The sequence below is a fragment of the Canis lupus genome, chromosome 3 (genome assembly GCF_048164855.1).
Source record: "Canis lupus baileyi chromosome 3, mCanLup2.hap1, whole genome shotgun sequence".
NCBI lineage: Eukaryota > Metazoa > Chordata > Mammalia > Carnivora > Canidae > Canis > Canis lupus.
The window spans coordinates 26994150-27019274 of NC_132840.1; the positions used below are offsets into that span (position 1 = coordinate 26994150).

Sequence of the window (25125 nt, forward strand, 5' to 3'; positions counted from 1 at the left end):
TCTGGAGATTCTTTTTTCCAGGTGTTTATGAAGATGGTGTTGGATTAGAGCCTCAGAATAGCTGAGTGGTCAGAAATGGTGAAGACGTTCAGAGTTTTTTGTTTTTAGCTTTTTAAGATTTTGTTTATTTATTCATGAGAGACACAGAGAGAGAGGGAGAGAGAGAGAGAAAGAGGGGCAGAGACACAGGCAGAGGGAGAAGCAGGCCCTATGCAGGGAGCCTGACATGGGACTTGATCCCGGGTCTCCAGGATCAGGCCCTGGGCTGAAGGCGGAACTAAACCGCCGAGCCACCCCGGCTGCCCAGTTTTGTTTTGTATTTTATAAATAGTTCCCTGATCTCAGTAGATGCCAGCATTTGATGCCTACTTTCTGACCAGCTTACTGGTTGAGGCTCCTGTTCTGTGGGTTTTGAATACCTTCAAAAACACCCTGGCCAGGAGATGGAGACCTACTAATTTCTAGACACATTATTATGTGGGAAGTAATTATGAGTGAGAAATACGGGAGTATATATCAGCCACGGGAAATTCAGTTGTGAGATGTTACCTAGACATATTACTGCCTATTTTTACTGGTTCCTAGAACGTTTTTAATTTGATTGTTGCTCTTCAAGACAAGTTTATCAATCATAGTGCACTGATTATTGATTTTGAAAACCTGCTCTGTGAAGTCATCTTGTTTTTTTTCTAGACAGAGTCAGTGTTCACTGGCAGTCTTTGTGTTTTTATGATAGCATTTATTTCATTATTTTCTTTATGTGTGTGTGTATGTTTCCTCTTCTCTGAGCTGCTGGTTCCCCCTCCTGTGTACCCACCCCGCCCTCAAGGGAAGAAAAGATAGCGAGCTTCCTGTGCTACTGCTGCTGGAGGATTTAGTGAACCCATGGTCACCACCAGGCCCCCAGGTCCTAAGTTGCTGCACAACAAACGCTGGGGAAGGGACTCTTAGAGCTCCTGGATGTGGCCTTATGTTCTTTTGCAGCGGTGGAAGTGGCCTTGAGCAACGTATCAAGCCTCTCAGTTTTGCTTCCTCATTTTTAGTAGCCTTACCACAAATAGTGGTGTGAGGAATGATGAAGTCAGAAAGATCTAATACAGCACCTCACATACACGATGCTCAGCAAACTTTGGCCGCCCCTCTGTTCTCTGTGACTTCAGGGGCTGGCATAGTTCCTGGGACATCGTAGTTATGCAGGGAGAGTTGCAGGGAGAGTTGGTTTAGCGACTGTGTGTTTTCCTTCTGAAAATTATCCAGATCTGCTCCTCAGCCCTACTTTAAGCAGCTACATTCTGCCTTTTTGCTGTTATCTTAATTTTTTTATTTTTTAAAAGATTTTATTCATTATCCCTGCCGAGAGAGAGAGAAGAGAAGAGAAGAGAAGAGAAGAGAAGAGAAGAGAGAGAAGAGAGAAGGAGAAAGAGAGGGGAGACACACAAGCAGGGGGAAGGGAGCAGAGGGAGAGGAAGAAGACTCCCTGCTGAGCAGGAAGCCTAATATGGGGCTTGATCCAAGGACCCTGAGATCATGACCTAAGCCAAAGGAGACACTTCACCAAACTGAGCCACCCAGGTGCCCATTTGCTGTTATCTTTAAAATGGGTTCCCATAAGAACATTTATACAAATTTAGCTTTCTTAGTGCTTAAAAGCATCATTTGGAATGATAGTGGCCAAACAAAAATAAATACTGTGCCTTAGTTTCAATTCTAGTTTTTTAATGCATATATGTACCATATTTGAGCTTAACTAGTTCATTGGTGATGGAATGAAACATATTGATATCTATAAATTATGGATTATAAGAAATTTTTTTAAGTTTTGTCTTAGATTTCTTCCAGATCTTTCTCATTTATGTTAATAGTTGAAATAATTAAAACTACATAAAGAACTTTAACATCTTTTCCAAATCCCACTTTTTTTCCTCTTTCTAAGCTATTTTGGCAGTTTCTTGCAAATAAACATATTTCATATAGCAAAAGACTTTTAAATCTAATATTCTTTTTTTTTAATATTGTTCTTAATGGACTGCAATTATTTAGTATTTAGCATGAATGCAGTCTAACTCAGATAGGCTTTTTTTACAGTTATTATGATGGCTGTAATTGCAAAAGGATGCTTTGAGGTAGGAGAAACTGCCAGATGCAATGCCATTTGATCTAAAAAAGGTCACAGTAAAAGGGACATTTAAATTAAGTTATAAATTACAATTGAAGAACAATATTTTGATGTGTGAGACCAGAGATGTCAGAGCAGGGAGATATAATTCATGGGTTCATTATAGAACAGAGGTGCCTGACAGCTGAGCCATGCCAAAAGGAAAATTTATTTGCAACATCACGCAGACGGAAAACGGCAGCTGAGATGAGAAGCCAGGGCAGAAACTTGAAGCCTTGTGGTTATACACAGAGTTTGTGCTAAAAGACTGCCTGAGATCCTGAGATGCTTAATGATTGCTGTAATATAAATGAGGTGTTTGGACATGTGTACATTTTCTGTCTTATTTAAATTAAGACCTTGTCCTTGCTATATAAAATAACATACTTTATAACTAGGCAGTAAGGTTTATTCTCTCACCTCTGTCCTATATACAGATTTGCTGAAATTTCAAAACTGTTTAAGGCAGGAAAGCTAAAGCTTGAAACAGGATCTCCATCTATGGCAGCTTTGAGGAAGGATATAATTTAATGTTTATAGCAATCCATGAGAAGTTCAATCATGAGTTAATTAAACTGTAGGCAGTCATTAAGTATTATTTATTCTTTCAAGAAGCTTGCCAGTAAAGCACTTATATATATTAAATTATAGAAAGTAATAAGCAGAGAATGATTTGTCAGGCAAAGTGCGAGTAGCACATTTAACTTGGGCAATTATGCAGAAATGTGTTTTTCTTCTTCGGGCATGATCCTTTCTTCCTGCTAATCAGGGAGAGGTCAGAAGCTTAACGAGACCATAGAGGGTGTATTCTCACCAGCACTGTATAGTAGATGATCTGTGGAACTTCTAGTTGTTGAGTAGTCTTTGCTAAGAGATGTGTGCCTAAAATTTGATTCCCTGTGATGATGCCAGTATAGTTTGTAGCTTTTTGACATTTCACATATCTTGTCACATTGTATCTGATTTCATCCCTTCCATTGTCTTTTGACACAGCTGAGGGATAGTGGTTTTAGGCCCATTTGACAGATGAAAACCTCAGTTCAGCCAGTTTGTGACAAACCTGATAACAAAATCAGTCTCCTGTCTCAAATCCTGTGCTGTGTTCACTAGGTATTAACAAGAAGGCATTGACTGTGGGATGGTTTATATAGAAGGGGCTGCTGGGCACATATGCATTGTGCAACTTGCTAAATGCATCCAATTACATGTGGTATCATACTCTTTGGCTCTGTGGATTCAGTGTAGCGGTTTCATTTGTACCAAACCAGGAGATTGTGTTACCCAAGCTGTTCTTGTTTTTAGCACCAAATTGCACCACCAAGTCCACTCTGCTGGTTCACTTATGCCACAGTGTTTGATGCTGAGATGTCCCACTGGATCTTATGGGCACTGGATGGCGTGGTAGGGGGTGCTAGACACACCTAATATGGGAAGAGTTCTGCTTGCTATCTCACAGTGAACAAACCAAAAGTGAAGGAAAAACCATAGCCTAAAGATTATATGGCACAAGCCCAGGGCACCAAAGACCAAACTGGTGCAAAACAGCAAAACAGAGATGGTTCCTTGACAGTGACTTGAAAGGCTGGGGGACTGATGAAGTATTACCATTTTGTTATCAAATTTCCTGGATATTGACCTGTGGTTTAGGGGAAGGCAGATTTTGCTTGTGTAGAAGTGTAGACTTCCAGTTCAGTGATGTGGAAGCAGCAGATTTAGAAGTATATGCCTCCATGGTCATTGGGTTATATGCACACACACCCTGGGATGATGAATTTGAAAACAGTGGTTTCTGCTGAATGACATCCTGCTTTAGTGGCTGGCATGGTGATGGGAAGGTGTGAGATCTACATGCTTCTCCCAACAATAGCTTGTAAACATTGGAGGCTGATTGAGTAATGATGTTGTATCTTCGTTCCTGCAATTTGTGATGATCTTTCCCAGTCAACTCCAAAATAGTACAGTTTAGTGCTCGCTTCGGCAGCACATATACAAAATAGTACAGTTTACTGTACTCTACATTAAAATCACATTTAATCCCAGATTTTACCAACCCTGCTTGGTTGCAAAATGAACAAAAGGGTTTACTTTTCTTACTTTAATTGCTTTTCCAAGACTACAAAGTGAAGCTGTAAGTCATTTTGAGGGTTCCCCACCCCCCGTCTTCATTGTAATTTCTTTGGACAGTCTTCTCTGGGGAAATGGTAGAAAATTTTATTCACATTAAAGGACCTTTTTACCTCAGCGATAATGAGGTAAAGCTTGCACTGAGTTTCTTGACTGTACAGATGTGTCTCTATGGTTGTGATTGGTTGTTTAAAATTTGAAACCCACATAATGTTTTCCACAAAATGAAATTATTTTGTTAGAGCTTGATGCTATATTAGAGAGGAATGTCTTTAATGACAAGTTTTAGATATTTAAGGCAGCCAATATTTTGGTAAATTTAATTCTAATATACATAAGGAATACAGTTGAAATACCCAGTTTAGCTCTTCCTCCAACATTATTTTGGCTCCAGTCTGAAGATAGAAAATCTTCATAATCATCTAGAAAACCATCCTTCTTTTAGAAGGGCTTACTTGTTGCTTGATACATAGACTGAAGAAGGTGGTAGCCACCCTGTGAGGACCCCTGGAGTTTGAATGTGAGATTTACATAGACGTGTTATACAAGACTAGTACTTTACAGAGCCTCTCACAGGTTACACCATTCTCACTCCTACATTTCTGATGGCCATTATCTGTGTATCTGTTCCTGGCACTTAGAGTACTATCTGGCACAGGTTAGCACTCGGTAAATATCTGTGGAAGGAACAAAGGATGTCCTGAGCTCCAGTAATTTTCCCAAAGTGCTCAAAACATAATCTTCATTTTTGTGTAGCTATGAGGGCCATAACAACTTTTAGTATGTTAAAAGTGTATCTTTAATAAAGGATAATTAAAGTGTTTCTATAAAGATGCAAAACTTTCAGAATGTTCTCAGACAAGATTCCTAGAAAGTAGAAATACATGTTTATAACATTCAGAAGAATGTGATGGTGTGGAGAGGTGTAGCTGGGTTCCCTTAGGAAAAGGGCATAGCACAGCCACCCCTTGACCTGGCTGTTGGACTAGCTTTTATGAATTATTGATGACAGTACAACAATAATACCCTAACTCCATTTGTTCAGTAAATATTTCATCACTGTTAGTAAATAATCCCATACCTCTGACTTTTCAAATATGTCTTGGCAGAGGGGTGGGAGAAATAGACACTAAATATTTATTGGGCTGATATCATGGAAAGGTCAGGAACAAGAATATTTTAAGAGGACAAGCAGACAGTGGATCAAATGAAAAGAGAGGGAGTTAGCCATTATTTAGAGAACAGAGTAGCGGAAGGAAGCACAGGTTACCACACATACATTGCAACAGCTTCTTGAGGGGAAAGTGTGATGTGAAATAAAGATTTGTGAAGGAAGTGTGAATGCTGGGATATGTTTAGGGGACAAAGAAGCAGCTTACACTAGAAATTGAACTGAGAGTGACGTGCATGCCCTGGATGGCTTTTCTAATAAACCAAACAACCAAAAGTTCAACAAATTATTCAGAACATTTCTTCCAGCACTCATTCAAAGCCATCCTTGGTTCACCAAAAAGTCAGGAATGGCACAGGGATTAATGACATTGATTTAATTTCAATTGGCCGTTCACTTTTGGAACAGGCCTTATGTTCTTTTTTTTTAATTTTATTTTTATTTTTTTTTAATTTTTATTTATTTATGATAGTCACACACAGAGAGAGAGAGAGAGAGAGAGGCAGAGACATAGGCAGAGGGAGAAGCAGGCTCCATGCACTGGGAGCCCGACGTGGGATTCGATCCCGGGTCTCCAGGATCGCGCCCTGGGCCAAAGGTAGGCGCCAAACCGCTGCGCCACCCAGGGATCCCAGGCCTTATGTTCTTATGAGTAATTTCCTACCAGCCATATAAGATTTAAAATTTTAAATTTTTTTTTCAGTGTACTGTACCAGAGTTTTAGTCAAATTTCAAAAATTATTGAAATGAGTATGTGAAACATAAGTGGTATTGTTTATAGTTTAATAGTTTTTTACCCCCTCTCTGTGGAAAGGCTACTATCTAATCTAGAAAATTGATGAAAATTGAGTAGAGACTGCTTCCTTTTTTTTTCCTCTCTTTCCTTTTAAAAATAAATTGCTAATACTCATTTAGCATATGATGTGCCAGGTGCAGTTCTTAGCAATTTACATGTGTTTTCTAACGTTATCCTCATAATATCCTAAGAAGTAGACGTTGTTATACTCATTTTTAAAGATGACAATATTAAGTCCCAGAGAGGACAAGTAACTTGCCTGAGCTCCCACACCTAGTACGTAATAGAGCTAGAATTGGAATCCAGGTAGTTTTGCTCCAGAATCCATGGATTTTCATCATGTTCTTCATAATTACTCCCATATACTATAATTACCGCTTAAGAAATGTTAATTCTCCATAAGCTTTTTATTAAAAATTTATGATTTGATCAACTTGAATTGATTTCAAATTATCACTATGATATGTGCTTTAAAAAAATTAAATAGGTATTCAGCTTTTCCTTTTATTCAGTTACAGTCCATGACATTAAGCTCATATTATAGATTCTTGTTATATTATAGAACTTGACCTATATCTGCTTGGTTTAGATATTGGGCAAAGTTTGAAAATCTAACTTTATTTTCATCTTTCTATACTGCTGAAAGAAGTTTAGATTGGACAGCTTTCAAATATTTTAGCATTTATTTAGTATGATATTTATAATATTTTTTTAAAGTTTAATGATGAATGTTATGAAAACATGTAAGTCAGTATCTAGCATTCATAACAGTGCATATACCCTCTACACACACACACACACACACACACACAGAAATATAGAATCAAAACAGAATCCAGGAGCGCCTGGGTGGTTCAGTTAGTTAAACATCTGCCTTCAGTTTAGGTCATGATCTCAGGGTCCTGGGATTGAGCCCCACATTGGGCTCCCTGCTCAGCGGAGAGTCTGCTTCTCCCTCTCCCTCTGCCTGCCACTCCCCCTGCTTGTGCTTTCTGTCAAATTTAAAAAAAAAAAAACAACTTTAAAAATAAAAACCAGAATCCAACATTGATTGTTGCCATAGGTGTTTTGTTTTAAGATAGATTTACTGTTTTAGTTAACATACAGACACATATAGCCTGGACTTCCTTGGACCTGGATTTAAAATAAATTGGGGTCTTCCAGACTTTGAGAATATTCAGGAAATTTTAATTTAAAAAATATTTTATTTATTTATTTGATAGAGAAAGTACACAAGTAGGGGGAACAGGAGAGGGAGAAGCAGACTCCCCCCATGCCCACCCTTGCTGAGCAGAGATCCCAGGGTCCTGAGATCATGGCCTGAGCTAAAGGCAAATGTTTACCTGACTGGGCCACCCAGGCACCCGGAAATTTTAATTTTTAGTACTGTTTCTCTGAGCAGTGAAAATGGATATTTGTAATATCCCTTCCAATAGCAACGAATAGTTAGAAGAGAGACTTGAGACTTAATATTTCAAATATTATTTTAATTTATTCAACAGATATTTACTGCAGGCTTACTATATGCCAAGCCCTGGATCTGTAGCAGTTATTAGGAAGGCAATCTGTACATCCTTCTTATGAGTCTTCTACTAAAGAGGGGAGAAACAGCACTGTCTCCTTTTGTGGATCTGTAGCTCTTTACTTACACCTCCATGGTAGCAATTAACTATTGTCTCCTTGATCTTGTTACCTCATATGTATTGTGTCCCCATAATACATCCCCAGGAGTTTGAGAGTTTCATGGAAATAAAAACCGTGGGCTACCAAGGTTTGGAACTTACTTGTTTTAAGATTTTATTTATTTATTTGTGAGAGACACACAGAGAGAGGCAGATGGAGAAGCAGGTTCCTCGCAGAGAGCCTGATGTGGGACTCAGATCCCAGGACCCCGGAACCATGCCCTGAGCCAAAGGCAGATGCTCAACTGCTGAGCCACCCAGGTGCCTCTGGACCTTATTTGTATTGAGTTGCAGCTGATGGTAAATTGTTCAAATAAAGGATTGAAGCATAGTGAGAAGATTGGAAGGTCCACTCCATGAGAGCAGGGATGTCTGCCTGTTTCGGTCACTGCTGTATGCCCAGGGTCTAGTACATTCCCTAGAAAGCAATAGGCACTTAGTCAATATATGGCTGAATGAATTCAAATCAACTTGTGATTTAGATTTGGGTGAAGTTTACGTAGGGACAATAGTTAAAGGCATTTATTAATTTAATCAGTAGTTCTTTTGGATCTACATATGCTACGGACTATTAGGCACTGGAAATAAGGTCTTAACCGAAACGGATTCTTGTGTCAGAGAACAAGATCTGTAAAGGAAAGCCAGATTTCCGGTGAGAATTTTCAATGGACAGCCACAGTTGGGGAAGGTCGATTAAACAAGAGGATCTTTCTATCTACTACTTGATTCCATCATCTGCAAGTTGAAACTCTGGAACTAAAAGCAGATTGGGGTCACATGAACCAAGAAAGGAATGTCTTTGCAAGATAGAGAAGGCAAGTGGTGTCAGGCACTGCCTGGGGTTGGAAAGGATATGAAGTGGAGTAAGTTTATTACTTTTGATGAGAGAGAAGTCTGGTCCTAGAAGGAATGTGTAGCTAAACCAGCATCTTCATTCACAGGCTCAACAGTTAGTATACTGTTATACAGTTTCATTAAAAAGCTTTTATAGTTCAGGTACCTGAATTTTTTTTAGTGAAGTTACTACAGTTGAAAGACTTCAGAAATGCTAAAGGGAAATAACATAATTTTGTGAACCGCTTTATAGGGAAATGGGACAACAGTGGGTGGGAATCACACTGGCTGGACTCCTGGTTTTACCGCCTGCTGGGTTAGTGTGGTGAGCACCTTTGTTTGACCTTTCTTTTTGTTTGTTTGTTTGACCTTTCTATGCCTCAGTTTCCTCATCCATAAAATGGGGTGACTATAGTTCCTAACACGTAAGCTTAAATGAGAGAATACCTTCCTCATAGGATTAAGAAAGATAATGTGTACACAGAATGTGCTCACTCACCGCTGTGCCTGGCCAGATGTTCACTAAGTGTTTGTTACTGTTGTTCTGAATCCTCTTCCTGATCTTGCCAAAATTAAGCTCTGCCTTCCCTGCTTCCCTTTCCCAGAACAGCTGGTACTGGGATCAGAGGGCGATTGGATGAGAACGAATTCTCTTGCGGATGAATGTGCCCATTCCATGATTCTTCTGTTGGAACAAATGCAGGACTTCTCTTTTATTGATTGGCTGCCAGACCTGTTATTTGGCACACTTAACTAACTAAAATTGTTGTTGTTGTTTTAGCTACATGAAAGTGGCTATGATGCTGGCAAAGCCCTGCAGCGCCTGGTAAAGAAGCCTGTGCCCAAACTGATTGAAAAGTGCTGGACGGAGGATGAAGTGGTAAGTGTGGATGGGAGCAGCCTTGTGGCCAGGGTCCCCAGGGTGTCTGCTTCTTAAACGTGTGCCCTCTCTGCTTCTCTGGGGACTGTCCGTGGCATCTGTTAGTCAAAGGAAGGAGCCTTCAAGCCTCATAATTGTGCAGGGAGGCTTGATCTTGGTAAGCTTAGTGGGAAGGATTTTCTCAGGTTTCATGGAAAGAGAGAAGAGATTGGTAGTATTGCTTGGCTGGTTTTAGCAAGCCAGCTTTTGAATACCTCCTTATTTTAAGACACAAGCGTTTGTAAACCAGGTGATAACCTAGAGTGGAGCCAGTGACTTGCAGGAAACATAGACCTGATTATATAAATACAGTGAATCTTTCATATTCTTTATGTCATTATGGTCTATCAAAGAAGGTAGGGAGCTAAAATATGTGCCCACAAGTACAGATTTGAATACTCATGGATTCCTGTCCCAGCAGACCGAGTTCTCATTAAGCTACATTCCCATCTTGTGACTTCTGAAAGGTATTGCCATAAAAGACTTACAAATTACTTGTGCTTTTGCAAATACAGTCTTGTGTTTGAGTGTTACTGCTTGACATTTGCCCTTTACATTGAAAGAAATTAAGATGAAGGCTGGCGCTGATAGACACATCGATTATAAGTTCGTCGCTGATATTTTAAAATACGTTAAGAAAGAGTGTTTAGAAACTTTATGTGCTTTCCTGATCTTGCCCTTTCGTTTTTTCAGCTGGTAGTATTTGTTACATACTTACTGTGTGCCAGGTGCTATGTTAGGAGCACTATCAAACAAAAGGTCCCTCTTCCTGAGGCTTATGTTTTAAGAGGAGAGACCATCCAAATCAGTATATGTCAAGTGGTGGTACATATATGAGCCGAGGAGAGTAGAGTAGGTAACGAAGGTGGGGGATAGACTGGGTGAGGTGTTATCTTTCTTAAGGGGCTGAGGAAAAGCCTAATTAAGATCCATTTGAGCAGAGACCATAGTGCAGAGGCATGCCTTTTGGAACAGGGCCCTAAGTTGAGAGGAAGAGAAATCTGGCCCCTGGTATGGTCAAGAAGTAGACAGGAACGTGACCGGAGTGGGAGGGGGACCGCAGAGGGTAGGTCACGTGTGGCCTGTGAACCCATGGCGCCTTGCTCTTTGCTCTGTGCAGATTCTGAGCAGAGGGTTAACTTGATCTGCTGGTGGGGCACACTTTGGCCCCTGAGTCAAACGTGGGCCTCCAGGGCAATTTCGGGCATCCAGGCCAGAGACCAGTGATTGAAGACCATGGCAGCAGTGTGGGAGAGAAGTGGTGAGATCCTGGGTGTGTACTGCCAGAGCAAGAGGCCAGTGGATTTGCTGGAGTAAAGGCTGTGTGTGGGTGGCAGGTGGGACGGGCAAAGTGTGGCGCAGGAGGCCGCAGGGAGGGACTGAAGTGGCCCCTGAGGGTTTACTTAGGGGAGAGCCTTTTCAGGAGTCCATTGACACCTGTGGCTGATCAGGTGTGTGACATTGGTGCTCCTGTCTTGAAATTAAATATTTAAAAACTTTATATGATCAGTAAAGGGTCAGAAACCTCTTAAACATTTATTATTGTTCAGATAGTCACAGAGTAAAAATGTGAGACTTGTTTGTTTTGTCAAGTCAGATGTTGTTTCTCACTGTGGACCCATTTTTGTTAGAAGGAAAGGAGAATTTTGATTGATTAAAAATTCAAGATTCCGCAAACAGCCTTGGTGGAAGAAAGATGAGTAGGGGGAAAGGATGGAAAGAGTGTGTGAAAGGCTGTTTATTCGGGGGCCTCCCAGCCAGGGCCCTTGCTCACCTGCACCCTGTGGCTCCTCAGCAACCAGGGAACTCCCATGCTTTCTCCTGCAGCCTGGCCTTCCCCCTGGGATTTAAGGACTCCCACTTAAAAGATAGCTGCCTTCCTTTCCCTGCAGCACTTGCTTCTCTTGGGCACAGTGTGGACTGTGTCCCTGCTGCTACTGCCGTCGCCTGGAGCCTGGTAGCACACCACAGGACAGAAAGGGGAGGCTCACATGTTGGAAAGGCCTGGCTTTCTTTTGAAAAGTGAAACACGACTCCAAAATGCTGCACATTCTGAGTACATGGTCATGATCCTTAGCTGAATAAATCCTTGTCGTTTGGACTCATTTTTGTCATCTTTGCTTCTTGTTTTAAGGAGGTTTTGAGAAAAGTGCTGTCAGTCATCCAGTCCTTGCAGAACCCAGTGATCAAACGGTTCCCTTATTTATAGGAAGTTCAGCTTCACTTTCTAAAACCTCAAAGGTGAATGAGAAAGAGGGATTGAATCATTGATAGGCTGAAAGGAGCTTCTCATGAACTTATCCAAGTCAATTCTTTGACTAGCTTTATGTGGCACGAAGGCACAGAAACTCGAGGGCCTCTGGTTTTGGCTGTGAGAACATAACCTGCTGTGTGTATGTGGCCCGTTCTGTTAAATTCCCCACATTTTCTCACCCTGGGAATCATAGGAGTAAGCAAAGCAAGTGACTAAAATAAGTACATGGGCCTACCCCCCCACCCCCCAGTTTTCTGTGTCTTTGGACATTTTAGTTATTTTTAAGCATCATTGCCTCCAGTATATCAGTTTAATCAAACTGCAGCACTGTCAGTGAAGTTATTTTCCATTACGTTTATATGAACTGAATACTCCACGTGTGTGCAAGGGTTGGTAGAATGAGCACCTGCCATTGTGAACTCCCCACCATGCTACAAGCTGGCAGCCTGTGTGTGCCGTGGTCCCAGCAGGTGCACTGCTCACTGACCAGATGAGTCTCTCCTGATATTGCCAAACCAAACCCTCACCACTCCTCAAGTTTCAGAACAGTTCCTGAGCCCAGTCTGTCGTGATCATACCCTCTTCTGAGCTGCTTCTCCTGCTTGCCATATTTGTTGGTAGCTTGCCCCTCACTTTCTTCTTCCACCATCACCATCTCTGTTTCTCACAGTCTTTATTTTCAAGTGATTGCCCTCCTAGTTGGTAAACTTCTTAAGAGTGAGTACTTACTGATGGTGAGAATAGTGTCTGCTAGAGAATGATGTCTTTGTCTTAGAGAGGCTTGAAGAATATTGACAACTCTTTATTCAAGATTACTGTTTTTAAAGATTCCTTACCATAATTAAGATTGTCCTCAATCTAGCATTTTAAAACTTGTAATAGTTAATAATTATGCATTAGAGAAAAGCTTTTACATGCACCCAAAGCTAATCTTAGAAGTTTTACTTTTGGAAAAAAATTTCCATATTATTAATGATAACACCATCTAACTTCTTCATCCTAGGTCTTTCAGATAATCACTAATTCTTGAGATTTTAGGCCTCAAAATTACACAGTGGGAGGCCTTTCATTTTATATTTTCTCTCCGTGGGATCCCTGGGTGGCACAGCGGTTTGGCGCCTGCCTTTGGCCCAGGGCGTGATCCTGGAGACCCGGGATCGAATCCCACATCGGGCTCCCAGTGCATGGGGCCTGCTTCTCCCTCTGCCTATGTCTCTGCCTCTCTCTCTCTCTCTCTCTCTCTGTGACTATCATAAATAAAAAAAAAAAAAAAAAAAAAAATTATATTTTCTCTCCGTGCTTCCTTTGACAACTTGTGTATATATAGATATGGTATTTCTTACTGAAATTTCTTTGGGGCTGAGACACTTTAAATCTTGTGGAACAGATGCCAGATTTGGGGCAATTTCTGTCAAATTCCAGGCCAGAGAATGACAGTTGAACTCTGCTTTAGTGGAATGACTGAGAAACACATTGGTAGCTAGCTCAAGGCAGTCTCTGAGGCTAAATAAACTGGGTCAGATCAGAGAGGCAGTTTGGAAGAAATGCTAGGTCAGTTGGATGGAGCCAAAGTAAATGGCTGGCTGCTACATTTGGGAGTTGTATGGACAGTTAACCAGTTTCACTTACATTATGCTTAAAAATATTGTTCCATTTCAGGAAGCCATTTAAATCAGTAGAACTTACGAAGAGAAACAGGAGAAAAATACTGATCAGAACTTAAAAGAAAAAAAGAAACTCTAGATTATTAGGTTTTTAATTAAACATGATGAACACATTTAAATATAACACAAAGGCCCCAGGCTGAACTGCACCTAATCGAAACAGATTAAGTCACCCTTCCATGCTCGGGTAGTTATTAATTCTGCTTATTTATGCATGCGAGCTGAAGGTAGCATTTGCTGCTGCTGTGCTGTTGCTTATTGCACTGGGATTCCATTGCTGCTTGATGCTGTGCTCTTAATTAGCATTCAGCTGTTGATTATGGAAATACTGGGGATGCTAATTGAATTCTTTTTAAAATTCTGGGCCTGCATTTTCCTTGTGGAGTTTGGCCTGACTTGCAAGGTTGTAAGATTGGGTACTCCACTGAGCTATGCACTTTACCCTTTGCTTCCCATCCACTTGGCTTTGTTTGTTTTGGAAATTATTTTCATGTTGAAGTAGCTTTCAGCAAAACTCCAGGTGTTCCATAAAGGTAAAGCTTTTGTTGCTTATGAAATTCCCTCAGAGCATTCCATTTCATGGTAACTGTAGCTTTTATCTGGAAATATGCTTCCCTTTAAATATTTCATACCAATTTTGATGTAATACTTTGAGTGAACAACCTAGATACAAATAATCTCTAAAATTTTTATTCATAGCTAGTTAATCTGTGGTATGGTGGTAAACTTTAATTGGCCATGTATTTGGATTTACAAATTCATAAATTTTAAAACATCTAAACTGTCCTTCAATTTAAAGCTCAGCATTATCATAAATATAAATGAAAATCCTTCTTTAAAATTGACATGACATGGCAAACTAATTTTCTGAATATTTGTAAACCAATGAACCCGTGTGGCTGGTCAAGGAATTACTTTCACAGAACACACCAGCTGTCTGCATGGTGTCTGTCCCAACTGCATCTTCACATGCCTTTGTGACAGGCCCTTTTTGGAATGTCTGCTGGAGAAAACATTGTTTTTATTGTTCACTCTTTTTAAGCCAGGCATCTGGATGTGGCAGAAGACAGAGCTGCTTAGTGGGGCAAAAATACAATGAATTTTATTTACTGTTTGTGTGGCAGCTGTAGAAAGTGGAATCACAGCAAAACCAAAGTTAAGGTCCTGTAGCAGCAGGAGGTTGTGGAGGCGAAAGCACAGATGGGGACTGTGACAAGGGGGAAGAGAGCCAGACACCCTGCCCTCAGCCTGCAGTGACAATCCTTTGAGTTTTAAGATGTCCCTAATCTTGGTGTTTAGATTGGATATTTTCAATATAGGGGAAGCTTTAGTTGTATGATACTGATTTTTAGGAATGGTCAGATTTCCAGAGTTATTGAGCATATTATATAGTCATTCAAAAAATGTGGGTAATAGGAAGATCCTGTTGGTCATCTAATATGAATCCATTCATTTTTTTTCTTCTTTTATAAATTTTATGTGAATTTTCTCTGTTAGAACATCATTGTGAAAACATTAAAGGGTGGTTGAAACCTCACTACCATCTCACGTTCCTGGTTTCATGCTCTCTTCGTGTCTTTGTTCATATACCTACACTGGTTTATGTATTTGTAAACTTATGTAAATTGAATCATTATATTGAAATTCTCACTTTTGTAAGAGATCTTAATCTGAGAATGTTTATAGTTCACCTGGAACCCGAAATAGAGATACACTGTATTTAGTGCAACACATAATAGGTATTTAATAAATTTTAAATAGAATTGAAGTAGCTTTTTCTCTCAACTGATTACCCTTCCTCTCATTTTAATACAATTGGTACCATCCCTTATGAACAACCTAATTCTGAGATATGAGAGTAGGAAAGATAAGAGACGTATAAATGTTGGCATGTTATTTATATGTACGTAATACACATATTACTCGTTCATGTGCTCTTATGGTCCATAGCAAAAATCACTCCTTAGTGTGAAGCGAGGAAAATGTAGGAGTGCCTGGCTGGCTCAGTTGGAAGAGCAAGCCACTTTTGATCTCAGGGTTGTAAATTCGAGCCCCACATTGGGTGTACAGATAACTTAAAAAATAAAATCTTGAGGAATAAATAAATAAAAGAGAAAAATGTAGATACAAATAAATTTGTATAATGCTTCAAATATTAATGAAATTGGATTATTTTTCCCATGATCGATGCCCATCAGCCTTTGAATCAAACCCTTTTTTAAACAAATCGATAGTGTGAAGAGTGGAGTTTATTGTCAAGTCCATTCAACAATGAGACAGTGAATTAAAAATCAATTATATGTGCAGGAGAGTTGGTGTCAGACAATCAATTTTGTCAGTTTGCAGAAGGTTCTACTGTTTAACAACCTGTAAAGAGAAATAGATTTTAAAATCCTTTAGTAGGGACACCTGGGTGACTCAGTGGTTGAGCATCTGCCTTTGCTCAGGGCATGATCCTGGAGTCTCGGGATCGAGTCCCACATCAAGCTCCCCATAGGGAGCCTGCTTCTCCCTTTGCCTATGTCTCTGTGTCTGTCTGTCTCTGTATCTCTCATGAATAAATAAATAAAATCTTTTAAAAAATAATAAAAAATAAAATCCTTTAGTAAATGAGATAGGCCAAGCATTAGAGGGAGAGAGAGATTTCAAAAATTTATTTCAGTATTTCATGTCAAAGAAGTTGCCTCTGGGTTAAATCTACAAAATCAGCAGTCACCTTGCCTTTTACATACATGGCTTTATTGCTTTCTAGGCTTCCTCTGTAAACTGGTCAAAGAAGGTGGTATGCCTGTTTTTCTAAACAAGGTCATTCTTTTTTCACATTTTCTTTAACCCATATGTTTCTCAAGTTCCTTACCCCCCCCCCCCAGTCCCCATATTAGGTATTTTTGTTTAAATCTAGCAGTAAATTGTGCTGTTCTTTGGGTTCCATGTTTATGCTTGTGTCCATGTTCAGGCCTTGGGGCGATGCAGAGCAGTGCAGAGACCTGGGAAGTAACCCCACACTGAATAGAGGCATTCCCTGAGTTATTCCTTGCTGCTTAGGATAATCTTTTAAAATCAAAGAGCAATCTTTATGGGACATTTTTCATTTTTGCTTGAAGTGTGAGAGCACTGGGGAGAATCTTCACTTGAAAGATTAATAAACACTACAGCAGTGGGTTATTGAAACCATGTTTTCCATCTCATTTTCAAGGGCGTATAAAACAAATGGAGATAGCATACACTTTCAGCTGCCCTCCATCATCTTTCTCTGTGCATTTAAAAAATGAGAACAAGACACAAGGGAACTTGAGAGATTGCATTTGTTCTCCCATAGACTAAGTGGATATTTTATAAATGAAGAGGATAGAAAACCCTTTCCTATTGCAGTTTCTTAGCAACAGAGCTGGAGTCCATTTTAATGTGTATGCATGGAACATTCTGTGTATGATGACTTTGGAACCGTACATTTTCACAGGTGAAACGTTCTGTATCAGCCGGGTAACTAGAGTTCAGTTGTCAGGGGAAGGAAACAGGAAGTTAAAAAAAACAAACAAACAGTACAATGAGAGGAAGTAACTCATTTTAAACTGTCTGCTCTTCCTTGGCATACTTGTGTCTTAACACCCAAAGTCTCTTAAGGAGAAGTAAGAATGGCTTCAGTAGCCCCCCACCTACCCTCCTCACTGGAGTGCCAGCACAGTTTGGATATGTCCTGGTAGTGTTTTGTGATTCTTCATCCCCTACCACTCTGCATGCTGTTAAGTGACACTTTTGACTGATGTTTCAGAACTTGCTTTCAGACATTTTTCCAAAGTACTTCATATGGGGGACTTCCAGTTCATTTTCCACATATATAAAGCAAAGTGCTGAGGTGTTGGGAAGCAGAGTATGTTTGGTGGTCATAAGGGAAAAAGTCTGTGCATTTGGCCTCACCAGCTTAGAGTTCAGGCCCATATCTGTCTGTCCGGCTCTGTATTTCTTGCATTTGGTGTTGGGGCTTGCAGATGACAAACCTGCTTGCTCATTCTCCATACTGTCCACTCTGTGTGAACATGAACATAGGATGACCCTTCATGTTGTTTACCAGGTTACTTATTCAGTTTCTAATTTTAGATAATTGGCATTGAGGTATTCCACAGATGTTCATAAAGCACCAGCATAGCATTCTGCCTGCCAGGCACCTCTTATGTACTGGTGGTCTAGCATCGCACAAAACAGGCAGAGATCCCGGTGCTCCTGGAACTGACGTTCTCATGGAGAAGACAGATCAAAACAAGTAACACACACAGTGCGTTAGCCATGTGCTGGAGAGTGGGGGGTTCTGCATGCTGGGTTATGATGGCAAGTTGGGTCTGGGAGCTTCCACATCAGACTAGGAAGTCTCAAGCTCAGGGACAACAGTTTAATTCTTCTTGAAGCTCCAGAACATAGCCTGGGGCCAGGAGTGTGGTAGATAATCTGAAAAGACCGTTTTGACTGAGTGGATAGAAGAGAAACCTTAGTAAATGTTGGTTCCTCACCCAGGTCCTCACATCACATCAGTGGAGTTTGCCCCTTTGGCTGAGCTCATGTGCTGCTGCCTCAGGGGGCTCTCCCTCCACCTGCACGGGGCCAGTGCTCATTCTAACTCCTGAAAAATTGGACACCGCCCTATTCTTCTCAGTAGCTTCCCTTGGAAGCAGCAGCCAACCCCTTCTAGGTGTCATTGGTTTTATTTTCTAGACCCCAATAGAGAAAAGCTCACTTTTTGCCAGCATCACTTCATACTTGTTGATGTGTGTGGTTACCGTGTTCTGCTGTGGGAGAGTGAGAAATGAAGAGGAGAAGGAAGAAGCCTTAGTTGATAGCCTGGTGTTAGTCTAACCAGCTTTCCCTCATGACCCATCACAGGTTTGAAAGCAGAACCACCTATTTGTAAATCTTTCTTAAGGCTGTCTGGTTGTTTGGGGCCATCTTTTTTGTGGCTGTGGTGTGTGGTTAATAGACCTTTCCTCTCAGGTTGCCTCCAAACCTCTAGTGTGCTTCCCTTATTTGGTCACTTTTGGGATATTTTCTTCCCTTTTAAAGGGCTAGATCCCATGTAGTTTATCCAAGCAATAGGAAACAGAAGAACTATCAAAAAATATACCAAAGAACTAAGGAAGGGGCAAAGCAAAGTTGCAAGTAAAACAAGAACCAAACAGGAGCACCTGGGTGGCTGAGTTGGTTAAGCATCAAACTCTTGATTTCAGCTCAGGTCATGATCTCAGAGTTGTGGGATTGAGCCCCAGGTAAGGCTGTATGCTCAGGGCAGAGTCGGCTTGTCCCTCTCCCTCTACTCCCCCTCCCCCTCACACATGCACTCAGGTGCTCTCTCTCTCTTGCAAATAAATGGAGTCTTTTTTTTAAAAAAGAACCAAACAGAGAATGGAGCAAAATGGCTAATAGTACACCATTTGGCCTTAAGAGCCAAAAAGGCTAACAACACTGTATTAAAGTTTATGTTTTGAGCCTGCCTTTTTTTTTTTTTTTTTTTTTTTAAGATTTATTTGAGAGAGAGAGGGAGGGCAAGAGCAGTGAGGAGTAGAAGAGGGAGAAGCAGACTCCCCTTTGAGCAGGGAGCCTGATGTGGGACTCAATCCCAGGTCCCTGGGATCATGACCTAAGGCAGCCACTTAACTGACTGAGCCACCCAGATTCCCCTGTTTGGTTTTTTTAAGTGTATACTCTGTCAGTCTGGATCCTTTTATTAAATGTTCAGAAATTATGACCCAGAGAATACTAGGAAGATCTGTGTCTTGGAAATGTGTCTGGGACATGCTGAATATTTGCTGCTTTGTTGCCACTGTCCAGTGTCCTGCCTGGCTCTGCTGTCCGTGGGCATGAAGAATGCTACTGAAATGCAGCACACTTAAGCTCCAGGGGAATGAAAGAGGATAAATCACACCCCTCTCTGTTCTCTCTGAAAGACTTGCTGGGGTAGGGCAGGGTACAGAGAGAATACCCACCCAAGACCTTGGTGGCACAGAGAGAATGCCCACCCAAGGCCTTGGGTAGTCTCCGACTACCCAAGGCCGGGACAATGGTCCTTATGCTGGCAGCTACCTTTGGGACCTCAAGGAAGTCGGGTCCCCACCTTAGGTCTTAATTATCTTGTGTAGGAAATGACAAGGAAGGAGAAGACATGGGAAGGACAAAGTTTGCGATGGCCAGTGGGTGTGTTTGACAGGAAACCTGAATCTGATTCCAGTCCCTGCCTGCTGGCCACCCTTGCCTTTCACTGCCCTGGTATAAAACTGGGCTGATGTCTTCTCTATAGCAAAGGAAATCATCTCTGTTTAAGAAACTTGAAAGCATGTATGCCCACACACTTATGTGTCCTACTGCTAACTAAGAGTTCTTAGTTTCCCCTTGCAGCTGATTTGTCAGTTTTGATTATTTATTTTTCTTATCTTTTTCTAATTGTTTTATTTTTCCCATCAGCTGTAATAAGATTTCTGGACTGCAGAGATGCATGCTAACAAGTGTACCAGGCTATCCCAGAGCCAGAGGGAAGGACAATCCATCACCAATGGTTCTGTTCTGTGTTACTTCAGTCCCTTTTCTCCTTTTGAGAACCTGAATCTTGTCTGGGAGCCACTGTTCCTGAAGTCTGTGCAGGCGTTACCCATTTGCTAATAAGCCACTTTCTAAACAGACTACATTCAGCCTAAATTAGTCATTTTCTTTTTCCATCCAGGGCCTCTAATTAATTAGGATAACATAACTAGCTAAGCAGGCTTGGTTATCCATCTTTGAAAGAGGATTTTTAGAGAATGAATTTTAACAAGGTGTTATTAAGCATAGATTTGGGGAGCCAGTTAACCTGGGTCCAAAACCCATCTAACATTAATCTAAAAATAAAATAGCTTTGCTTCAGAAGGCCCTGGGCTCTTGGTCTGTAATTCCTATTCCTGTGTTCCCAGCAGAACACCACTTGGGACTTCTTATTTCATCAGACAGAGCTGTTCCAGATTCCCAAAGCAGCTTAAAGTTGAGATGGACTCTGAATATTTGGGATCCTCTTTCTCAGTCCAGTCCATGAAAATGAGATTCTTTTCTGATTATCCTTTGACAGCCCAACTTTGTCATCTTTCAAAGTTTTTGACCCCAGAACAGCCTGACCCTGGTAGTGTGTCTCCCTCCTTAGAACTCTCTGACTTTATAATCTGCTCACATTCTCTCCTGTGAGCCAGTACTGTCTCTAAAACCCGTGTCAAACATCCCAAGGATCCACTTTAAATTATCTGGCTTTTAAAAGGCAAACTTTCAGGTGGATCATTCAGTTGCTCACACATTTAGAGGTGTCAGTAAGCATCGTACCATATTATTCTCCACTAGTTTGAAATAATTTCAGGCACTGCAGAATTCCATTGCTAGGAAGATATTCACTTTGTAAGGAAGGCACTCTCCTTCAAAGGAGTACCTTGACAAAAGGAGTAATGGATTTTTATAGTTCAAAACCAAGCATTATTATCTTTTTCTGGATAACCAACTTTAGATTTTCCTTAAAAAATATTATTGGAAAAAAATATTGGTTGGGGAATCCCCTCCCCCTTTCTATTGAACTTAACTCCACTGCCTTTCCATACCTGTTCTGTGCAAGGTTCTGCTGGATCTTATGGAACCCCCTTATCCACTGCTCACTGTCATAATTCATCCTCTAGAGCCTTCTCTTCCTGCTATTGTTAGTTTAGCTTCATGTTTTAGAAACAAGATTAGAAAATAGTATTAGTTCCTCATCCAAAAAGAAGGGAGCTTATTACTGACTTGAAAATTACATTTGTTCTTCGACCACTAAGATCTCTGCAGGAATCCTCACTGGCCTTGATAATTGCCTGGCAGAGTGACATCCTTGACTGATTTTGGCAGTGGGTGTACATGAGCACTTGTGTTAGATGTTGTCACCACAGGCAACCTAGAGAGGGGATGGCAGCCACACAATTGGAAACGAAAATCTGAGTGCTTCTCCTGCTCCTGACATTGTTCTGGGGGTCCGTGGGGAATGCAAGGCTGCACATGTTGCTTTCTGCTCATGGACAGGGAGATCAGGAAGGGCTCTGAGGAAGAGTTGTTATTTGAGAGGAACCTTGAAGGATGGGTAGGATTTTGCCAGGCACAGTGGATCAAGGTTAATGAAAGAACAAAGGCATAAAACAATGTGTGTGGTTGGTTAATAGCCAACTGGCCAGTTTGAATGAAGTTATAGGTAGAGGACTGTCTAAGATAGTTGATTGATTCAAAGGCACCCACTCTTTATGGGAAGAGAAGTTTATGTTTAATAGAAAATAAGGAATAATCACACATTTTCTAATGTGGGGAATGATACAACTGGAGCCATCATTGAAGATTAATCTGGCAGTAATGTGGACAGTAAAGTGAATAGAGAAGGATACCAGTGGTTCTGAAATCCGACTACACGTTAGGATCACCTGGTAAACTTTAAAATGTCCCAGTGTTCAGACTGTACTCCAGACCCACTGGATCAGAATCTTGGGGGTGGGATCCAGGCATCCATGTTCCAGACTAAGGACTCTGGTCCTAGTGAGAAATATTGAAAGCTCTGAGTTTATAGCAGCAATTCTCAACTTTGGTTGCATACTGGAACCATATATGGAAGCTTTAGCATGCACACACATACAAAACAGAGACTTGGGATACACTCCAAGAATTTTTTTTTTTTTTTTTTTTTTTTTTGAGTGTGAGAGCATGAGGGAGTCAGGGACGAGGAGGAGAGGGAATCCTAAGCAGGTTCCATGGCCAGCATGGAGCCCTATGCGGGGCTCAATCCCAGGACCCTGAGATCATGACCTGAGCCAAAATTAAAGAGTCTTGCACCCAACTGACTGAACTACCTGGCTGCCCCATCCCAAGATTCTGACTTGATTCATCTAGGATATGACCAGGGCATTGAGTTCTAATATACAGTTGAGGTTGAGAAGAACGGGGGTAGAGGAAGGGTGACGTGAGAGGAGCAACTAAAATTGAATGAAGTGGTAAATGAGATCTCTGATAATTCAAGTCACTTCAACTTATGGAGCAATCATAAGACCTTTATTCTGTGCCAGGTGCTGTTCTGAGCACTCAGCCTGAACTGACTCATTTACTCATGTATCACAGAATGATTTATAGAGCCTACTTTTGAGTCTGACCCCCTGGCTTCAGAGCCCATCTCCTACCTTGCTGTACCACATGGTGTCTCTGGGGAAACCTAGCTGATTGGAGGTGGTAAGTGAGAAAAGAGTGGAGAAATAGAACTCAGATTTTGTTTTGGTGCAAGGGCAGAGGCTGGTGGTATTACTAACAAAATCTGGCATCAGGAGAAGTACTTGCTTTAGGAGAGAATGGGAGAGTTTATGTTAATTTGCAGTGATTGAAGAAGATGCAGGTGGATCCAGCCATTAGAAATGAAGGCTTAATAATAGGAAAGATTTCTGGTCTACAGAGAAAACTCACATTTGAGGAAACCAGGCTTGAAGTGGTTAATTAGCTTGCTCAGGATCTCAGCTAGTAAGGGAAAGAGCCAAGATCTGATGAGTTGCCAGGGACAGCAGTGCAGAGTGAGAAGAGACTCTCAGAGGAATTCTTATGTTGAGAGGCATAGGAATGGACAGAGTGACAAAGTCAGAAAAGACTGGAGAAAGGGTTGGACTCTATATTATTTAATTTGTAAAACATTATATTTAACTCAATAGGATATGAGGAGTAACTATGTATTTTTTTTTTTTAGTATTGGCAATAATAGGACTGGGGCTATCTTTGGCATAACTCCATTGAAAGATTGGGGAAGGAAGTTGGTACAAGGTCAGGACACTGAGGCATGTCTAGTAGTATTGATTACACTGTTGAAATAATTGATAGTGAGTCCCAGGCTGCATACCAAACTTGGGGAACCAAGTAGAGGTGGTAGAAGAGCCAAGGGGCTATGGGGCACAATCCAGAGAAGAGGTTTTGTGGGATTAATAATGGTGGTGGTACGGTAGTAAATAAGAAAATTTCTAGTTTTATATATTGGGTATTTTCAGGGATGCCCAACCATAAGGGATGGCTACCAGTGGGTGGCTATGTTGGAATAATGGGCACTAAGGTTTGTGGATGCAAACCATATTACAAGGGCTCTGGGCAAGGTTTTTCATGTTCCTGAGAGTACCATCAAAAGATAGGAAATGGGGATCCCTGGGTGGCTCAGCAGTTTAATGCCTGCCTTCGGCTCAGGGTGTGATCTTGGAGACCCGGGATCAAGTCCCATGTCAGGCTCCTTGCATGGAGCCTGCTTCTCCCTCTGCCTGTGTCTCTGCCTCTCTCTCTCTCTCTCTCTGTCTCTCTCTCTCTGTGTCTCTTATGAATAAATAAATAAATCTTAAAAAAGAAAAAGATAGGAAAGAGAAAGGGACTTTTAACTAGGTGTAGGATCACTGAATAGGGGTGAGGGGGACTGGCATGGCTGGTTGATACTGTGATAAGGAAAAGCTGCTGGAGGTGGTAGATGATGTGGTCTGACAGGATTGTCACCACTGGAATCAAAGAATGCACACGGAACTAAACCCCTCTGACTCTTATTGGAGGAGTTGGGAAGTTCTGTTGGATGGATCATGATACGAGGACGCTGAGGGATTGGGGAGGACTTTGGGCATGAGGGCATCTGGAGAACAGAGACCGGGGAAGGAGTGAGAGAGAAGTCAGTAGGTCTCTAGAGGACATAGTATGCAGGCCCAGTGTGGGGTTGCTAAGGTGAGATGTCCCTAGCAGAAGTAGGCATTGGGATATGATAACGGGGAAGGGGTAGGAAAGAAATCTGTGGTTATTGATGATTATTTTAGGTCCTGTGGCTGAGACCCCTCTGTGCTGCTCTGTTACATGATGTGCTTCTTGAGGGCCAATCTATCTCTTAGAGTGTCCACTCCTCGGCATGGCTCACTAAATGCTTAGTTGAATTGGATTAACATGTAGAAGTTGAAAATGGAGGCAAGTGGGGAGGAGACAGGATTTTGTTAATAGAACAATATTTAGAATTTAAAATTTCAGATGGAAACTTTGGGTCCAGAATATATTTTGCTGTTTGTTTCCTCCATCATTCCACGAGTGTTAGTCATTTAACTGTGTACCAGATACTGTCCAAGGCTTGGAGATAAAAATAACATTGGACATACGGTTTTCATGGAACTTACATTCTAATAGGGAGCACAGACAATTTAATGTAAATAAGGTAATCCAGATGGATGCTATGAAGAGTTCAAGTCAGTCACACTCTAGGAGACTCTGAGTAGGGTATGGGCTGTGTAGTCGTGGAGCCACCTTCTGGGTAGCAGTAGCTTCTCATTCCATATGACTGTTCTTCTGAGTAAGTCTGGACAAATGAGATCTCTGATAATTCAAGTCACTTAATCAAAAGTAGTATGTAAATCATTTTTCCTTAGCCCTCATCTGGTGATTTTCTGCATCATGTCTCAATTGCCTATAAACTGTTCCTTGTTAGGAGCAGATAAATGCCTACAGGACTTGGGAACTTTTGAGAGCTTAGAA

At 41.1% G+C, this 25125-nt stretch overlaps 1 protein-coding gene across 12 annotated transcripts in view; it reads left to right on the forward strand.

The window, feature by feature from the left end:
* The window catches only part of RERE (arginine-glutamic acid dipeptide repeats), a 408653-nt gene that overhangs the window by 308905 nt on the left and 74623 nt on the right, over positions 1–25125 (forward strand). For all 12 annotated transcript variants that reach the window (XM_072819771.1, XM_072819779.1, XM_072819773.1 and 9 more), the window contains one exon: positions 9544–9642. In XM_072819771.1, coding sequence (XP_072675872.1) covers positions 9544–9642 — 99 coding nt within the window. The remainder of the gene's footprint in view (positions 1–9543; positions 9643–25125) is intronic.